This window comes from Hibiscus syriacus, unplaced genomic scaffold (assembly GCF_006381635.1).
Source record: "Hibiscus syriacus cultivar Baekdansim isolate YM2019G1 unplaced genomic scaffold, ASM638163v2 tig00113726_pilon, whole genome shotgun sequence".
NCBI classification, from domain to species: Eukaryota; Viridiplantae; Streptophyta; class Magnoliopsida; order Malvales; family Malvaceae; genus Hibiscus; species Hibiscus syriacus.
In genome coordinates, this window is record NW_024063472.1 from 57,645 (window position 1) to 78,417 (window position 20,773).

The following is a 20,773-nucleotide window of genomic DNA, read 5'->3' on the forward strand; positions in this document are numbered from 1 at the left end:
CATCCTAACTAAACATTGGATAGTTTGCCATGCATTGTTTCTGAAATTAAAAAGAAATAGATGTTATTATCGTCATTCTAGTCTTTATAATACTCTTGACTCTCTAGAGGCATGTACATGTATAAACTCTTATTGACTCTATCCTACGTGTCCTAGGAATGACTAAACCTGACATTTTGATACCACTAAATGTAATACCCTAATCCAATCCAACTCGAAGATCGGTAGATTAAAATGTCACACAGGACCACTAAAGTGGCTAACCCAAATATTTTCTTTTTTAAAACAACTGTAAACATTATAAAATAACTATTCAAAGTGATATAAAATAAAACATAATAAATCTGAGTTTTACTATATTGGGGATCTCAAAAATTATCCAAAATAATATAATAAGTTTTAATATAAATAGAGTTGTGACTGAATATAAAAAGGGGTTTATAATAGTACATACCTCTAATATAAATCAAAATGTACTCTAAAGTCTCTGCTGAGTTGGAATATCTGATGATGATAATGCTCCATAGATGATCCCCAAAGAACATGCGCACATAAACACATTCTGAACGCTGAGCTTACAAGCTCAGTGTCACACCAATAAATGCATTATACTACATTCATTAATTAAATGAGAATGCTAGTGGCTTAGGTATGAAGACATAGGATGTTGATGTGATATGTTGAGGCAGGCATCATGGTGTGGCTGAGGGTTCTGTATCTCGAAGCTCACACACCCCTCTAACCTTCTTATATACCCTTGGGTATCTGGGTTAAGATTCGAGATTACATTAGAAACGTACACTCTACCAACTTACTTCGTTGAGTCTTAAGGCATTTGTGCCCAACTGGCAACTGAATTGCCTTGGCACTGATTGGGATATCCATACTGAATGATTGTTATATACTAAGGTAACTCGGGTGTCCTGACTGTGTCTTTAGCATCAAACAATGCTAGTTTTATGTTATCATAGCTATTATTGTTTCTAACTATTATGAGTTTATTATTTTTCTCACTTATAATTTTATTTCATAGCTTTATGATATTATTGGGTCCCTTAAATCAATCCTTTAAACTCTTGGGTTTCTTACCCAAAAGTGTTTGTGGGTATCGATACTAAGCTCCTCAGTATCGATATTGACCTTTGGGTATCGATAATGACCCCTAGGTATCAATACTACTGACCTACTGAAGGTTGATAGAAAAAGGCTTGTATCGATAATTTGAGTATCGATACTCTTGGTCTGTGGTATCGAAACTTTCCTAGGTCTCGATATTAAATTTGACTTCAATGTTTTAAAAAATACCTAAGTATCGATACCCCTATTGGAGAGTACCAATACTCTACCCTAGGTATCGATACCCCCATGAGTGACACTACCAAAAGTGGCTACTAGAATCTACTAAGTGAACTTGGTATCGCTACCTTACCTATACAATGGGTATTGATACTTTTATCCCAAAAACCCCTTGTTTTAACTTGTTGAAGAACAATATCGGTCTTGTTCTTCCAGTATCGATACTCAATCCCAGAAATACTCTATTCTTGGCACAAAAATGCCTTTCCAACACTCCCATGACTTCTATTTATAAAAGTGTTATGTATGATAATAGGGGTCATAATAAGTCCATAAACATGTTGAGAAGACCAAACACTGAAATCTACCATGAACACACTTCATAACTCGTGCAAGCTAACAAACTCACCTAGTTATCTAATTAGAGTATAAATGAGTTAGAAGTGAGTTACCTTGATTTCCTAAGCTGCTGGAGCACCATAAGAGTCAATTTCTCCTTTTCTTTGTTCATAGAGCTTTCTCCAACTTCTCTCACTAGAAATAAATCAATACAAGGGTTATTAACATTGTTGGAAAGCTTAGAAAAAGATTTTTGAACATTTCTTGAGGTTTAAATCTCCCGAAAAATAAGTTGGGATATCGTGGGTTTCCTAGAACCCCACTAAACCCATAAATGGTTTTTTCAACCAAAACTTGCAAATGAGAGCTTAAATGAAAGTTTAGAATGAGAACATTAAGGTTATCACCTAAAGATTTCTTAAAATAGTTTAAAATGATATAAAGTTTCTACATTTTCTCTAAATGCTAATGAAGGCAATGAGCTTTTGAAATGGAGAAAGAGAAGACAAAAGAGGGTGATGAAAATGATATGAGAATGTGCAGACGTTAGATCATCAAGTTTTAATGGAATTCAACCTTTGTAAATGCTTTTGGTATAATTGTTCTTTTGGTCCCTCAATCTTCGGTCACAATTTAAAAACACTCTTTTAACTCATGTTGGGCCCAAATCCACTCAAACTTGGGTTTTGGCTTCCCACAACCTAATGGTTCTATTTAAACTTTTTTTTGAGTTAACTCAAAACTCCTAACCCGGGATTCAGGGTGTTACAGGAAAAAGTGAGAAATGGGATTTTCTATGGTAATTATTGGTCAAGTGAGAAAGGAGTGGGCTTTCTTGGTCACTTAGACCTTTTATTAGGTGTCACCGATTAGATTTGATGGTGGTCAAAGTTTAGAATAGCCACCAAGCGATAGTTTGGGCCTTTGGGGTGAAGGAAGCGGTTGTATAGCAAAGATGAGAGTTTTGAGAGAGACTTTTTGGGTTTTCGATTGAAATGAGCCAAAAAAATAATATTACTTTTTATAATTCAAATTTAGGAAACTGGGTAAATAATGTTCAAGCCATCCAAAGTTTCCCGTGTTTTTACATCATGGTCCCCAATCTTCTGTTTATTTTGTCATAGTGCAAATTCGAAGTCCTAATTATGATATTTTCCCAATTATTTTTGTTCTTTGATATGTTAATTTAAAATTAAAAACTACAATATAGTCCCTCTAAATTAGGTGCTCTTTTATATTCTAGTCATTGTCATAATTAGTTTCAATTTAGTCACTATTCTAAAACTTGTATAATTAGTTTAAATTTAGTGCCTAGACTATTATGTTGGTTTCAATTTAGTCATTAAATTAATTATTTATTAATCCTAATATTAATTTAGTTTAATAAATTCATTTTGTAATTTTTGAATTATTAATTAATTTTTTTAGTAATTTGAATTATTAATTTTGCTACATTTAGACTTTTATACATGTTTGTTAATTCTTTTAATTTTAATTGCTTTTAATTTACTTTGCTTTAAGTTTAATCTTTTATTTAATTAGTTAAAATTTTAGGATAAATCCTTTAGATTTAATTCTCTTCAAATTATTCCATAGTTAGAGACTTAAACTTCAAATTTAGCCCTTAGATTTAGATTTCTCACACTTTAATTAAAAAATAATTTGATTTGGCTCTCGCATTAAAATGCCCGAGGGACCATTTTGATTATTTGAATCAATAAATGATTAAAATAAATTAGGATTAATATTAAAGCCTCCACTTTGGGTTTATTTTCACTTTAGTCTATTAATTTAGGGAATAATTCGATTTGGCTCTCGCATTAAAATGCTAAAGGGACCATTTTGATTAATCGACTCAATAATTGGTTAAAAAATTAGGATTAATATTAGAACATTCATTTTTAGGCTTAGTCCTCTAGGTGCTTTAATTTTCATAATTTGACACTTTAAGTTAGAGTTATCCTTAATTAACCCGCCTAGTAATTAGGATTTTAAACGGTTGTGTGGCTGCATCTTGATTTTAAAAATAATATAACAATGTTCATTTATCAAGAATTAATAGTGTATCATTCTTGTTATGCTCAAATGGTGACCACTAGTAATTCCCAAAGTAAATCAACATCCTTTTCAAAACCCTATATCATGATTTCTTAAACTTTACGGCAATGTTTGTTTACTTAGATCAATAACAAAGCTTTCACATTAAATCCTTGATGGTGATCGTTATTAGTCTTAGTAAACCATCTTTTTCCAAACTTGACATCCTTAATGTTTTTTTAAATTAAATAAAACATCGAACTCAAAATTTCTAATTTTAAATATATGGTAATCGACTAGGTACCAATTTCTGGGCACTATGGGGTGTTAATCATTCCCCACATATAATCGACTCACGAATTTAATTTCTAGTTTTCATAGACCTAAATTTGATATTTTTGATAAAATAAAAAGTTTTATTAAAATTACCCAATTTTAGGTGTCCCAATCGTACCATAAAAATGATTAGTGACAACTCCCAACATTTCATTTAAATCATTTTAAAAGAAAAATCCCATCGGTGCAACTAGTCGACTTTTCCCCCGAAGGGCCGGTTGTGACACAGATGTATGATTTTTAAATTTCATTTAAATTTTTTAAATAAAAGTTAAATGTTTAAATCATATCATTAATAAAAAAATTATTTTATTATTTGATAATATTAATTTTCGGATGTCGAAAATTATAATTTTTTTATTTTTCAAATACAACAACAATTAAAAAATAACTAGTTATCAAATAAGTTTCACTTAACAAAAAAATTAATTTCATTGTTTGATAATTGGATATTTTGAAAATATTTTTTAATTTTAAAAATAATTTATTTTCATATTTTTTTAAAAATCTAAAATTTCTAATTTTTTAGTTATGATTGAAAGGCTAAATAATATACTTTTCATTAATTTAGTATGTTATGTTACCTCTTAATAACATTTAAATATTGTTATTTATTTTTTAACAAAGTTCAAAGTTTAATATCTATATTGTAACTTTTAAAAATTCAATGATAAAAAAAATTAATTTTAAAAAAATTGTGACTATTTATGAAATTTACCCTTTTTTATATTAGTAAATCATTTCAATGCGTCTTTAATGGTACATTTCAATGAATGCCACTCACTATAGACACATCCATTGCATAGCTTATAAATCGATATCCTCAAAATATTTAATCATTAGTTTCTTCTCAGACTAATTTAGAATATGAGAAAATTACACAAATAATTATTTTACTTTGTTTTATTTCCTATTTCACTCACTGTAATTTAAATCTATTCAATTTCATCATTGAACTTTATACATTTAGCATTTTTGGTCACTTGACATTTTCTCCCACTAACGGCGTTATGATGTGGAATTTTTTATTTTATTTTTTAATAATTTTTTCCAAGTAAAAAAATTAAAACAAAAAAGTCCTTTTTTTCCTTCCCCATTCTCTTCTTCTCCGCTGAACTCTTCTTCTCATCCCTCCTTCACCATTCTCTCCTCCCCTTTCTTCCCTCTCTTCTCCTGAAGCCCCGCCTTCCTTCACATCTTAACTTTTTTAACATTAAGAAAAGTTGAAATTTTCAGACCATTTCATGGAAACCCAAATTTATTTTTACATCAGTAAACTTGGGATTCTTTCAACACAAAGCGAAATTGGAACTTTTATATCATTTTGCAAGGAAGGTGGGGTTTCAGCAGAAGAGAGGGAATAAGATGTTGGAGGAGAGAATGGTGAGGGGGGAGAAAAAGAGTTGAGCAGGGAAGAAGATCATGGGGAAGTAAAAAGGATTTAAAAAAAAATCTAACTTGGAAAATGTTATTTAAAAATAATAATTAAAAAATTCACCTCATAACGTTGTTAGTGGGGAACAGTCAAGTGACCAAAAAACGTTAAATATATAACATTCAGTGAAAAAATTAAACGAATTTAAAGTACAGTAAGTAAAATAAGAATTAGAGCAAAGTAAAGTGATGATTCATGTAATTTACACTTAGAATATTTTACTCAAATCATTTAGATAAAATTTTTAAAATTTTGAAGTTTAGATCACAAATAAATATTTAAAATATGTTTTTTTATTTAAGTATTTAACATAAGTAATTAAAGTATTTAATTTTTTTATCTAAGTTTTAAATAATTGATACATTCAAAATAGATACCTAAAAATACTTTTATATATAGTTATGATATCGTAGTGGTTAAAAGAATCATTATTATTTTAGAGGTTACATGTTTAAGCACCAACAACTGGAAGAGTGATTGCACGTTCATTGTCAAATGGTTGAAAAATATTTAGAACGTGTACTACTTTATAATCACCTTAGCTTAATCAAGAAAATATAAAGTAAAAGAGTTAATTACGTCACTAATATTTGAGTACTTTTTTCTTTTCTCCAATAATGTTTCAAAAGTAATAATTTGATCACTAATATTATCGACTTATGACAAATTAGATACCCACCGTTAACGATTGTTATTGGGATAAGAATACTAATGTGGTGCATTAAATTAACTGACATGATATCACATTGTCCGGTTGTTTAACTCCTCTTCCCAATTCCTAGTTTGCCATACCTCTAAAGCTCATCTTCAAAGTAACCAAGGTGAGCAAAAATCATAAACTTAGTCTGAATTTCAGGCTATTGGACAAAATTACACAAGTAGAGAAGTGGGAAAAAATATTTTCTTAAGTAGAAATCATCGAATTTTATTTTCTCAAACGAGATTATATCTATAATGAAATAAAGACGACATTTAGATCACTCGATGCCTTTGTAAAAATTAATAAAAGATCCATCGTCTTTCTCAAATAAACACGTGTAAAGTTGTCGTATATTGCTTGTATCTCCGCTAAAAACGATGAATACTCCAGACCTATTCTCCAATATTGACCGTTTGAACAAATAAAATTTTCACCATCCTTAATAGAAAATCATGTAAACCAAGTTTCCCCACATCAATTCCTTTAAAAATATCCCCAAATCGATATTAACCCGTCTTATCTCCATCCCATGTAACATCAATAAATAAAATACTAAAATAGATAATGCAGTTTTAGATTCTCTACTATCGGGATTAATTTTTTTAATGTTATTTTAATAAAAAAAAAGTAAGATACTATTATTTTAATAATTTAATTATTATATTATTTTTAAATAATATAAATTAATTATAAGATAATATATACACATTTACAAACATAACTGTTTGAATCTAAAATCTCTTAAGAAAACAACAATATTTTTATTTACAGAAATCATTTGATAGGTTAATCCATTATACCATCTTAAACATCAATAAATAAAATATTGGGTAAAGTATATAAATGATCCCCCAACTATAGTATATTATTTTGTTGAGTTTCTTAACTATTAAAATTTACAAAATGATTCACTGACTTTAGGGTATGACTTTGTTAAGTGTCGGAACCGTCATTCAGGTGGGCCCGAAATTGGGCTTCGACTTGAAAAATATTTAAGTTGATCAGATACCATCTTACCTGAGATGTGTTTTACTAGAAATGTGTCGGGTTCGGGAGTCAGTTACAGTCAAAGAATGATTAGCACCCTTGTACTGCTATTTCGGTACCAATTAATTTGTCGTTGTCTTAGTCGCAAAAATTAGAATTTAAATTAAAATTTAAAAACCCAATTCGAATTACTTACCTTTGATTGGTTGAAAGTATCCCTAAAAAATAAAAAATGTTAGATAAGAAATAATAAATAAATATTAAATAGATCAAATGAGAAAAAAAGTAATAAAATAAAATAAAAAATAAATAGAAATAAAAGTAAAAAAATAAATCAAAGGGAAAAAAATAAAATAAATAAAAATAAAACAAAAAATGTTAAATAAATCAAAGGAAAAATAAAATAATAAAAAATGTTAAATTTTAAAAGTAACAAAAAAATAATAAGAGGTAAAAAATATAAAACAAATAATAAAAAAAGAAAAAAACGAATAACTAAAATTCAAAAGACTTGATTGAAACACATTGAAATTGATGGATCAAATTGACACTAAAAATGAGCTGCAAAAGAAGATAAAGAGTTAGAGGGGTTAAATTGCAAAAAATGAAAATTATAAATGGGGACTAAATTGAAGATTCAAAGGCCAAATTCAGCATAGTGACTTAAATGAATTACGCTTCAAAAGTGCAGGGACTACGAAAATAATTTAAAAATCTTCTAATTACAACCTAGTCTCTAGTATATAAATACCCCAAAACCTCATTTCCAACTCATTTTAACCATTCCCCCCAAATATCATCTCCCACATCTCCCCAAATCCTCTCAACTCTCCCCATCCAGCCAAGGCATGTCCTCTGCTCCGACGACGCCCCTACCGTGTCGGTCGTCGTCGACCACTACTTCCTCAAAATACTCTCTTAACCCTTAAACTAAAATCAAACCCCGATTCCTCTAAAAGAAACCCAATCGCCATAGATCTAAGCCGAAACCCCTCGATTTTCTCACCTTCTCCGACGACCCTTTGGTTTCGACAGTGCTTGGCTCCTCTGGTTTCGATGAACAAAATAATATTCTGTTTTCCTTTATGCTTTTTGTGAATGATTTTTTTCCTTGATTTTTGCTTTGCTTTGGCTCGATTTTTCGGTGCCCTTGGGTTATTTTGTTGGTTGGTATTTATTGTTTCTCCGATGGTTTTTTGTGTGTTTTGGTTTTCTGCTTTTTGGCTATGTGGTTCGATTGTTGATGATCTTTTTTTGGCCTCGCCGGAGGCTTTATATAGCCTCGAGTCCGGCCGTTTTGAGTCCCGAAAAGGATGGGATTTTCGCTGGAAATCCGACTGACTCGGTTCTGTTTTGGATTCGTGCGAGTTTTGTTGAGATTACTGCTCTAATTATGTCTCGTGCATGCTGTTCGACCAGGGTTTTCGGGATGGTTCAGTCATGAACTCCTCCGGCCGTTGGCCTCTGATTTCCATGCCTCGCGCGCGACTTTCACGCACCATATGTGTGGCACTCTACTTAAGTCGTGAAACCCTAATTGACCATTAGGCTGGTTCAAGCCCATTTTCCTCCAAATTAAACTGCATGGACTCATACTAGACCCATTACTGGACATGGGAAAAAAACAAGAAATTAAATTAAATGAATAAAAATAATAAATAATAAAAATAACAATAATAAAATAATATTATTCAATATATATATATTATATTTATTTTCCCAAAATATTTTTAAAACCATATATTATATGTTTTCAAAATGTTTTCAAAAACTATATATTATATATATTTTTCAAAATATTTTCAAAAACTATAATAATATGTTTTTAAAATATTTTCAAAAACTATATATTATATATATTCAAAAATAATTTTCAAAACCATAATATATATTTTCAAAAATCATTTTCAAAACCATATAATATATGTATTTTCAAAAATAATTTTCCAAACTGTATAATATACTTTCAAAAACCGAAAAAGAAAGGGAAAAAATGAAAAAAAATTACACGATATTAAAAAAACTCCGGACGAAAATGAATGTCTACATTAAGTTTTCCAACTATTAAAAGTTATAAAATATTTATCGACTAATTATATGTTCTAAGTTCATCCTTTTCTGTTAAAAAATTAAAGACAATGTAAGCTAGACGTTAACATGTTAATTGTGATCTGATAAAATTTGATCTTAAAATCTCAAATAACTATTATATCTCAATCAATATATTAATGTTCAATTAAGAGTGTCATTAATTTTTTAACAAATAAAAGTTCAGAACATATCAATAATAAGGTGATTATTTTATAACTTTTAATAGCATAAGGATTCAACAAAACAACATCCTATAATCAAATGATTATTTTATAATTTTTAATAGTCAAAATTCAATAACATAATCTTTTATAGTTGAAGAACTATTTATGTATTTTACCCTAAAATAATAAATTGTTGGCCGATTTCTCACATGAGACAATGGTAAACACTCGATTGTACATTCTCTGGTATTTTCTAAAGCACGCTACATTTGTTTTCATAAATTATACTTATTTTCATTTTCATTTTTACTCGATTAAGATGTAATCATATTTAAATTTATTTAAATAAGATACGATCAATTGTTTTATCAACTTTTAAATGTTTAGTTATTGAAATTTAGCTTGTTGTTAATTAAAAAATTGAAATTAAATAAAAGTGATTAAATATTGTATTTTTTAAGTTTAATGAGGAAAAATACAAAAAAATAAAAATAAAAAAGATAAATCTTGTTGTGTAGTTTATCAATATAATCTTAAAAAATCCTTCAAAAATGTCAGGCTACTCCATGAATTATTCTAGTCAGATGATCATCCAGAGCTCTCTTTCATCAGCCTCGAATACAATTTTGACAATTAAATTTGATGACTAACAACAGTACATGTACAAACTAATAATTTGTTTAACAGTTATGATGACCCTAAGTTTGATATTAATCATCCCACGACCAATATATTTATACCCCAAAAATATTAAAAAAAAAAAGTCTTCTCCACGTCTTTCACCCTCTTCGTCAAGCTCTTCTCATTATTCCCTAATAGAAAAATATCGGTTAAGAATCATTCTCTTACTTGCGACTCTCTGCCCAATTTAAAAAGGATGAGTTGTCTACAACTACCAAACTTAAATTATTTCCAATAAATTTAATTAAAGTTATTTAGAAATTGTAACACAACTAATTTAATTTCTTTTAATTTGATTTGATTTAATTAATTTTAAGGATCAATTTGTGAGTTTTTGAAGTTTTAGAATCGTTTTTGAATTTCTCTGAAAGTTCATGGACTTGTTCCTTGACTTGATCATCGAGGGTCTACAAAGGAAAAAAAAGTGTTAGGTGAGATAATTGTAAAACATGTAGCTGGAGTAGCTTGAAGCCATGTCCTAAAAGGATGACCACCTATGCCTTAACCATCAGGCTAGTCACTTGATGTTAGGATAACCTAAATTATCATTTAAGCCATCCAATTGCGATTTTAAATCCCCAAAAAACTTCCCCCTCTCATATTTGAATCAAAATCCCTAATTATAAAACCTTCATCGCCTTAACTCCGTCCACCGTCAAACTCATCTCTGATCGCCATATCGTGCACCGCCACCACCAATGTGCACGTCATCCCGTTCCGACCAAAACTCGATCATCCCTTCGTTGAGACATTGTCATTTATCATAAATCAACGTTTGAAGCTTCATCGGAGAACCAAAACTGTCGCCACTATTTTTCATGTTTTCACGTCGATTTCAACATCAGGTGACCTCACTGCCCCCAACATTGGGTTCCCCGATGTCTCGCGACCAAAACCCAATTAGTGGGTTGCTCCATCGTCGAAGTTTTAATCCATCGTCGTCGGTAAGAACTCCGACCACCAATTGTTTCATTGTTCATTGGATTTTCAACTGGTTAATGGCTTGATTTGGTTGATAATGGTGAGATGATAGATCTAGTGTAATCGACCATTTCCCCACGACCCTATCGTCGCCGCATGCACATCCACGCGATGCCATTGCTCGTGGTGTTTTTCGACCTGCATGAATCTTTTGGAAAATCGAATAGAGTTAACCTGAACTGGCATGAGTCAACTCGAACTGGTCTGACCCATTGACTTTGACCAAATAGTTAACCCGACTATTGAACTGACTAGAATTAACTTTGACTTTGACCAATAAGTTAATTTTTTGAAAAGTCATATTTTATGTTTTTCGATGTCTTGAGTCCAAATTCGAAGTTTGTGTTGCAAAAATCTAACTCGAAAGACTTCGAATCGAATGCTAAACGCCAAGCATTCATATGTATTTAATTATTCTACTTAAGTGCATTTAATTTAAGGTCAACGACTAATTTATGATATTGATTGTTGAAGGTACTCGTAACTCTCCCAATCGCTTGTCAACTCGACCCAGCTCTTCTCAATCTATTCGATCGCACGAGCTCGTGATTACTTTTATAGTTTTGTGATCCCCGTAAATACTTAGATTTAATCATTTACATTAATAGTAACCTGAATTTGTTATGGTTTAGTTCAAATGTTGTTGTAGAGCGTAGCGAGGCTGGTGCTCAGTAGACTTCCTAATCTGATTCCTTTTTTAGGTGTGTTCCTTATGTGGTACATACTGATTTAAATATATGTTTAAATTTTCATGTGTACATGACTGTTTTACTTGATTTGAAATATGACTATTTATTACTGAGTAATTTATCTGATTTGAAAGTTTGATTCTAGATTACTAATTTCTTGGATGCATGATTTTTGTTTTAGTGATTTTAAATTCCTGTTCATTTGATACATGTTCTCTGGTTTCTGATACTTACAGAAAATTGCTATGCATGATTTATGATTTTCTGATTTTACTGAAATTGTCTGAAATTATTTTACTGGGTACTTTTGGGATATGATTTGGAGTTCTGCAGGTTTAGCCCCGATCAGGATCAGGCTGACAATTCTTTATGGACCTAAGGCGACCCTTGGGTAGGCTTCTAGGCCCAATAGGCCTAGTGGTAAGACCTTATAGTCCCTAGGGCACTCCCTTAAGGTGGTTTATTTGTCTTGTACATTGGGTAAATCCTTATGGACCTGAGGGCACTCCCTTCAAGTGGCTCCTATGCTTTGGCCGGTAAGTTCTTATGGACTCAAGGTGTTCCCTTAAGTTGACTCCTAAGTCATATGGACATAGGGTAAGTCCTTATTGATGCAGTTCTGGGAATTACATTTGGTGTATGGTTGGAGAGTAACTATGTGTTTTAAATAAAAATCTTATTATTACTTTTATACTAGGACTCTAAAATCATATTTACATTATTCATATGTTTTACGTTGCACAATTAGAACACACTGAACTCTCTAATTTACTCTCCAAATTCTCTCTCCATTTCTGATAATTTTAAACAGATATCTCCATATTTGGCACTTGGAGGATCGACATATTCAATATCACATATTTTATTGCAATATTTCCATCTTCCATATTGTCATTATTATGAGTGACATGTGTCTATATTTGATTATATTTTTATGACATATTTTATTTTATTAATGATGTATGACTTTGTACGATATTGTTTACATGATATTTCACACTTATGCATAATGTTTTATGTTTTCATTATTTGGTTTGAAATTTTATTATTTTTAATTATGTTTTCAAAGGTGTTTGGTTACGTATAACTTTAAAAGAGGATTAAAAATATTTTAAATTTTTTTATTGTAATCCACTAGATCTGGTCGTATTATATAAGTCGGGTCTAGGGATAATAAAAAATTTATAATTAACAAAAATTTATAAAAGTAATTAAAATTTTAAAAAGTTAATATGCACGTAATATGAGTATATTTAATTATATAAAATATTAGTTACTTAATAATCATATCTTAATTCTCTAATCATATATTCAGTTTGTCACACATGTATTTATTCTAATGAAATTAAAATTCATGATAATTGTATAAATTAAATATTAGTTTAATTAATACTATCATATTTATAATATTTAAAAATGTTAATTTAAATATATTTATAAATATTTTTTTTTAATTTAAAATATATATTTAATTTAACATCAAAGTTTATAAAAAAAATTAACTAAGCAGTGGATGTACATTGACGTTAGGGTGAACACATGCTCACCCTAAAGTTTTTTGAAATTCAAATTTTCTTCGTATACCCAACATGCAATTTTATCATGTTTACCTAATATTTTATTATATTTATTTAGATATCAAATTTTATATTATTAATATATGTATATACATTCTAAAATAAAATTTAGATCGATCACTGTTTTAGATCCATCACTGTCTTAACTTGGATGTATCCTTTCAAAGGGTAATGGTCAAGGACAAGCTTCCAAAGTGTTCCAAAGGACAACCTTCTAGGGTATTCCTCCGATTTTTTTTTGAGGAATATTCCTTAGAAAATTCAGGCGTATTTATCAAAAAAATCATCCTTACAATTTTTATTTATGTATCAGACACTCTTTTAAAAAGTTATACCTATCTAATACATTTTGCAGAAAAGCGTAAATCATCATTCGCGTCTCACCTCACGTGGCGTCACATCAACGTATCATCCGCGCCTTTTTGGGATGGGTGCTAGATTTGTAAAAATTTATGAAACGGCATCTGACATATAATTTATTTCTATTAGGGTGTTTTTTGTGTAAAATGTCACAAAATATTAAGGAAGTAAGTGTATTTTGTTTGTTGGAAAAAAATAAAATTTAATTAGTCATCATTTTCATTTTGTCTTCTGAAAAATTAAGTCTTATGACCATAAATTATTAAAATAATGATTCACTTATCAAAATAAAACGAATTAAAAATATATAATGACCAAATTAATCTCTAACGATTAGAAAAATAAATGATCATTTTATTTTTTTAAGAATATTTTAACCCAAACATTTCAATTTTCGATTAAAATAACCTACCTATGTTGAATGAAAATCATTAGTTAACTAATAATCAACTCAGATTGTTAAATTAATAATTTTATGTATGTTAAATTAATATTTTTATATATATTTAATTGATGATGTGATATTTTGATGTTGTAACATATCACGTCAATTGACTTAGAACACAACATCAGTCGGTAACATATGTTGATCTTTAATTAAATATACACTTTCATATTATTAAACTAAACGCTAGAGAAACAAGAACAAGAATTTTAACCATGAAGGTCCGTGTATGTATGTACACATTTAGCCTTGTTCATTCAATGCTTGATCCTGCCTTGTGGAAGACCGACTATTCTTCGTTACTAGTGCCTTGCATTCTCTTTATAACATCAATGTAAAATTTGATGGAAAAACATGTGCCTACCCAATTGCTTGAATCTGCTGCGCAACTTCGGCAGAGTCCATCGGTGTTTGACATTGTTCAACTTAAATGCAGGTACGACTGGGGAAACCATTTCGACAACAGATAATGCTTCGTCTTTACGATCAAAGCAAAAATGCCGTAGCACGGTATATGCATGATTGCCAGCAAACCATACCTGCCATAAAAAGGCGGCAAAAATCTTAACAAAATCAGATGCCTGCATCATACATTTTTTTAAAACAATTTGTACCTAAAACAATAAATCAACAATCAGTTAGCATATCCCAATGGACTAATGCTACTTGACACATATGAGGGATTTAAAAGCTCATTTGGAAAGATAACTCTCAACAGAAGGAGAAGTACCATAATGGAGCATTCGGTGATGACAAATCAAGAAATGGATATGGCCACCCGTAACAGAGAATTACCCCAGTTCATGAATAAGGATGTTTTGTGCATTATTTTGAACGATATCAAAAACCAATATTACCATATCGAGACACAAGCATGAAGGATCCAGTGGAAAATAACAAAAGCACCTGTCCATAATACGAAGTAAGAAATTCGAAACCAAGGGAACCACTGAAAGGTAGTTGACAGATATTTACAACTCAAGGTTATTATGATGAAAAGAGAAGTGGTATCCATAAAACAAGATGACATAAACAATATATATTTACCAAGCTATTCAGGGCTGTGTCACCGAGAAGTAGGATAACATTGAGTGTATGCAATTTCACAGTCATCTGAAATATAGAGATGAAGGTTAAGGTTCCGTCTTACCAAAGCCAAAAAGATAAACTAAAATGGAATAAGAAATTGAAATATATCGAAAACAAGCCAAGTTGAATCAATCAACAGTTTAGATAGAACGTATTATTAGAAACACAGAACGAATGGACTTCAACTGCTGATAGGAAGTAGACTATGAAATCATCCTCTAAACTTATGTTACTCAGGCTTGGGTATAAGTGGCAGACACTGGTATGCTCAACTTTTTCTATGATTTTCATGTATTTAGAGGGTGTTTGGAGGATCATATATGGATACCCATGTTTTTTTAACACAAGCATATATATACATATATTATATTGATACGCACATTCAGATAAGAAAAATGAAGAGTCAGTGTAGCATAGTATGATTCTATGAACTTGAACCACATGGTGTGTCGATTATTTCTATCATTTGGATGTGATTGAATTCCTATTATACCAATCGTTTTCAGACAGGCAGGATCACTAAAACATTAACCGATGAACAAAGGGATAGAGAACTCACGAAATTCAATGTATAATCTTCAATGGTAAGAAATGGGAAAATAAGGCACCAATATATGAGGTCAGTAAGCATAACAGCTCCAGCATTCGTCTGAATATGACAAATCAAAATGATATCTAGCATAAAAGGTTCAAGGAATACCGTAAAAGCTGCATGAAAATCTCAAAGGTCTTGCAGAACTACCAAATATGATTTGAGTAAATATACTAGTACTATTTTTTTCACCAGAATGTTTAGAATAATCTTGCATTGTTGACTTCTTTTTTTTTTTTGCTAAAGGAATCAATCTTCAGATAAATTCCAGTGTTCGAATTTGGTCATATATGCAATCATATCTTAGATTACAGAAGAGATTCATCTAATATAGTACCAGATAAAAGCATATAAATCCTATATCACAAAAACTTCCCATAATCAATCTATACATTCTAATCCACCTTACCTCAGACTAGGGCACCAATACATTCCCATGATTAAAGGAGTTCCATATCCCTCCATATATCTAATGCTGAAAAAGCATGAAAATGAAATTCATCTCACCATATAGACGAGGAACCTCGAGCACTATAGGAATATGGTGACAGCATATGTTTTATGCTTGACCTTTGAGAGACCATGCAATTAAGAATATGGTGACAGCATATGTTTTATGCTTGACCTTTGAGAGACCATGCAGTTAATGAACCTTGAGCACGGTTAGTAAATGGTGACAAAAAATGTTTATACTTTAATCTTCGAAAGAGTGGTCTGCATTCCCTTAGTTACCTTCAAGAATGCAGGCATATACATATATATAGCAAGTAATAGGGATATAATGAAATGCCTGGCATGGAGCCAAAGATGAGGATCGAAGTTCTACTTTTGTATTACCGGATGGTCATGGCCATTCATTGTTGACTTGAATGGCAAAAGAGAATTTACCTGGAATATAACCTGAAAGAGATAGCTACTAATTCCTGCAGCTTGTGAAAGATTGCATTTTTCCTGCGGATTTAAGGCTTTTCTCAGTACATTTTTATCTTTTCTGTTAGTTAAAGGTGTATAGTATCCTTGCTCAGCATCTATTCCAAGATGCTGTACGTTAAAGCCACAGCTACTCATCTTATAATGCCGGTAACACCCATAAATAGAGAGCAACATTCCGAACTGCAAGAACAGGGGGAAATTGTACAAACTGCAAACTAGCATATGGATACAATGCAACAATTTTATCGTGGAGATATAAATATTGCAACAAAGACTAGTAAGTAGAAAATTATAAGACATACCCCAAAGTAAATGGCAACCAAAGTAAAAGTCCACCTGTCCAGCACCAAAAGAGATCATAACTTAGAATGTTTCAGAATACATCCTTCTGAGTTAGCTAAAACGCTTAAAATATAAGGCAAAACACCTTATAATTTCAGTTTCAGAAGATCGGATGATATGAGTGAACTGTGAACAGTACATTGGATTTAAGCTCATTCTATATAGAAGAGTTAAAAGTATCATGATTCCTATATAAAGATGTAAGTACTTTAAATAAGAATTACTAGTAACTTGATACAAGGGAAGTTCAATGAAGAGAGATCACTTACTGAGTATAATAGTAAAAGACGTGAGCTCCACTAGCGATGGATTTTGAAACAATCGTTGTAAGAGCTAAACAAAATGCAATGACCCGAAAACCCAAAAGCCAAGAAGGATGGATTTCTTGAAGACAAGGCTTCCAAACATCATCATCATACAACTCATCACAACTTAAATCTTCATGGCTTTCTTTTCCATCACGTTTAACTTGTTTCAATCCTTCGTATTTGAAAATTATGATCAATGATATAACAATTGGTGTAAAAACAATGACTGAACATACCAAAACCCTCCAAGTCAACCAATAACTAGAGCTTTTTGTATCTGAAGTAGTCAACAGCTCCATCCTGCTAAAAGCAAATAACCCCATTATAAAGTTTTGTATTTAATACTGTTATTCCCATCATTCATTTCTTAAAGTATCTTCGAGCATGAAATAAGAATATGGTCCTCCAATGCCCCAAATACATGATAAAACTAAGCACTGGCTAATTACAATATGAACAGAAAAGGGTATTTGAGACCAGTAAGCCTTTAATTAATGAAACCCAAAATAATTGTAAAAACTCAGGATTTTTTATAGTACCAACAGCAACATAACATCGCAGAATGCAAATCCAATTGTATAAATAATCTGTATCGTTAAGAATTATAAAGAATTAATAGAAATAAACAAACTAAACAAAAAAACTCTACTAGATATTCCACAAAGTGAAAAGAAAAACCCAAAATTTAACCTTTCAAGTTTCAATGCTACTGCCACTGATTCCCATACACCAAATTAGAAGAAAAGAAAAAACTAAAAAAAAAAAAAAACATTACTTACAACACACAATGAAACAAAATGTTTCCTTTGAGGCAGGAGAAGAAATGAGAAACAGAGGTTGAGCTTTGATCTACGTATTAGGAAAAATGGATAATTTAAAAAGTTTACAACAATTTTGTTTTGGGGAATGGAACCGCGCGAATAAGAGGTGGCGGCTTATGCTTTCTTCTCGTACGTCACTACGATGATAACGTGGCTTGTAACTGTGTAGAATGCATATATTTATTTATCGCCTAAATTATTAAGATAATAATATAGTTAGTTGTCCTCGTTCATGTATTCTATAAATCTAGTTTTAAATTTGAGAAAAACCATTGAAGTTGCTCAGAGACAAGGGCATCATTGTTGTTAAAACCAGGCTGAAGATTGACCTGATCAAACCTTTGGTTTTTTTTCTTCCGGATTTTGTGATAAAAATTTGGGAAGGTTAACTTAAAACTTTAAAATATTTGAAGATTTAATTAAAATTTTAAAAATTTTGAGAGTTTAATTTACTTTTTTTTCAAAAAAATTAGGGACTAACTAAAATTTTAAAAGATTTAATGATAATTTTTAAATAATATAGAAGGATGTTTAATTAAAACATCCAAAAATATTAAATATAATATAAATTTCTAAAAATTTTGGGAGGTCATATTTAAATTTTTGAAAAATGTAAAGGTCTAAAGCATAATCTTTTAAATTTTGTTTAAGGGTCTAAATCATAATTTTTAAAATTTTGAGGGGCATGACCCCTTTAACCCCTCATCTGCTCGGCCACTGTTTTTGGTTCACCAATTTTCAGCCAGTTCCATTATAAATTATAAATAAATATAAAGCTTAAATATAAAATAAGAGATTAAATTATATCACTTTTCACTAATAGGTGTCTAAAGCATTCTTTGACTCATTTTATTGTCTAAAGTTATAAACTTTATCATTTAGGTGTTCAGATCATTAACGATGTTAATTTCCTTCATTAAGTGATAAGTGTCACAATTTGATAATTTTAAAATTTTTATTTAAAATTAAAAAAATTAAAATTATATATATATATAAATATATATATATTGAAATAATCTCAAAACTTTGAAAACTTTCATTTTAACCCCTAAATTCAGGTCGACCGTTGATCTTTTACCGTTGAAGAAGCTTCACCAGATCTCACCTCCCCTGGCGACCAAAACCATATGAAATCGTAACCTATCGACGATGAACCGACGTTCTATACCCCATAAACCCTAGGATGAAAATCATGATCCCACACGAATTTGACGACCAATCGACACCAACTACGACAACGTATAACTAGGAGGATGAAAAGGACTATACCGGTGGCGGTGGTCGTGGTCGGAAAGGGTGGCAACGGTGGGTTAAGGTTAGGATTTGGGGATTTTAGGGATTTTGGGTTTTTTTTATAATTTAAGGGAAATTAGTGTTTTTTATAAATATAATAATATTAAAAAATAAATTTCAAAATTGTCAGACTGTGATATGTCTCACTTAACGGAAGAAATTAACGTCGTTGATGGCCCGAACACCTAAAATGATAACATTTGTAACATTAGACATCATGATGAGTCGAAAAAAAATACTTTCGACACCTATTCGTAAAAGACATTATAGTTTGTACATTTATTTTATATTTAATCCTAAATATAACAAAATCTAAAATTTCGTTTTTAACTAATCTCTTCCATTTTTCTAAGCTTAACGTATCAGCAATAAAGAATTAATAAAATGTTATACATCGTTTATTAAAGATTTTAAAGTTTTGTAAATGAAGTAAATTGGATTTAAAAAAGTGTCCTCCTCTTTGTAATATTTATTTAAATCAATCAATTAATAGATCTAATATCGATAGTTATTTAAAACTATATATCCCTGGAGAACCTACCGATTCTAAGTTCCTTTCGTCAAGGTGAGGCTTCTAAAGCATCACCATGTAGGCTTCCCTTTGGTTTTCTCTCCCTTATTTTTTTCACCACCTACACTTTAGAAGGTAAATTACCATAAACTTCACCTTCGTTAGGAAAGATAATACTTATTATAATAAAGATGAATGCCACGGTGTTATTCATAAATTGATATAAACAATACCTATCTAGTTTTCTTCCCTTGAAAAAATTTACTCTTTAGGAGTTAACTGGTAGGTCACGAGTCTAACTCTCTTAAGTGTTTTATACATGTTAGAACCAAATCATAATAAATATGAAACCAAACTAGGATCTAATCATGTCAAATCATCAAAATAAAATAAATTGATGCAGAAGTGTATCTGAATTAATTGATAGGTTGAAGTCATTGGATCTTTCTTTGGTAGTGATCTTTTAAGAAGATATAATTTTCTTGATATAAACTCTCTGATCGGGATAAGAGAAAATATGAGATAATATATTTCTTGGGATCATAACCCTTTTATATAGCTGATTTAAGAATCAAATATTGTATGTACTTATGATTGTTTCTCATTGAATTATAAATACAACTTTAATAATATCTACACTTTTATTTCCATAACACTTCAAGTACCTTATGACTTTATAACATAATTGATCACTTAATTTATGTCATATTTTATTATAACAATATACATTATAAATATGTACCTATAATAATGGTTTTTAATCCAA

The 20,773-nt window shown here is 30.3% G+C and overlaps 1 protein-coding gene across 2 annotated transcripts; it reads right to left on the bottom strand.

Moving 5' to 3' along the window:
- Window positions 1-2,030: 2,030 nt before the first annotated feature.
- On the bottom strand, window positions 2,031-17,337 carry LOC120187902. Of its 2 annotated transcripts, XR_005522350.1 has the most exons (8): window positions 17,035-17,337; window positions 16,688-16,827; window positions 15,767-15,856; window positions 15,166-15,231; window positions 14,976-15,067; window positions 14,849-14,896; window positions 14,409-14,657; window positions 2,031-2,042 (listed from the first exon to the last, which is right to left on the bottom strand). XR_005522350.1 is itself a non-coding variant. In XM_039191494.1 (7 exons), the coding sequence occupies exons 1-7, from the start codon at window positions 17,090-17,092 to the stop codon at window positions 14,540-14,542; spliced, it is 612 nt and encodes a 203-aa protein (XP_039047425.1). In that variant the 5' UTR covers window positions 17,093-17,337; the 3' UTR covers window positions 14,319-14,539. The 2 variants fall into 2 exon arrangements, 1 of the variants encoding a protein (XP_039047425.1); XM_039191494.1 differs by lacking the exon at window positions 2,031-2,042 and having other exon boundaries at window positions 14,319-14,657.
- Between the last annotated feature and the right edge of the window lie 3,436 nt (window positions 17,338-20,773).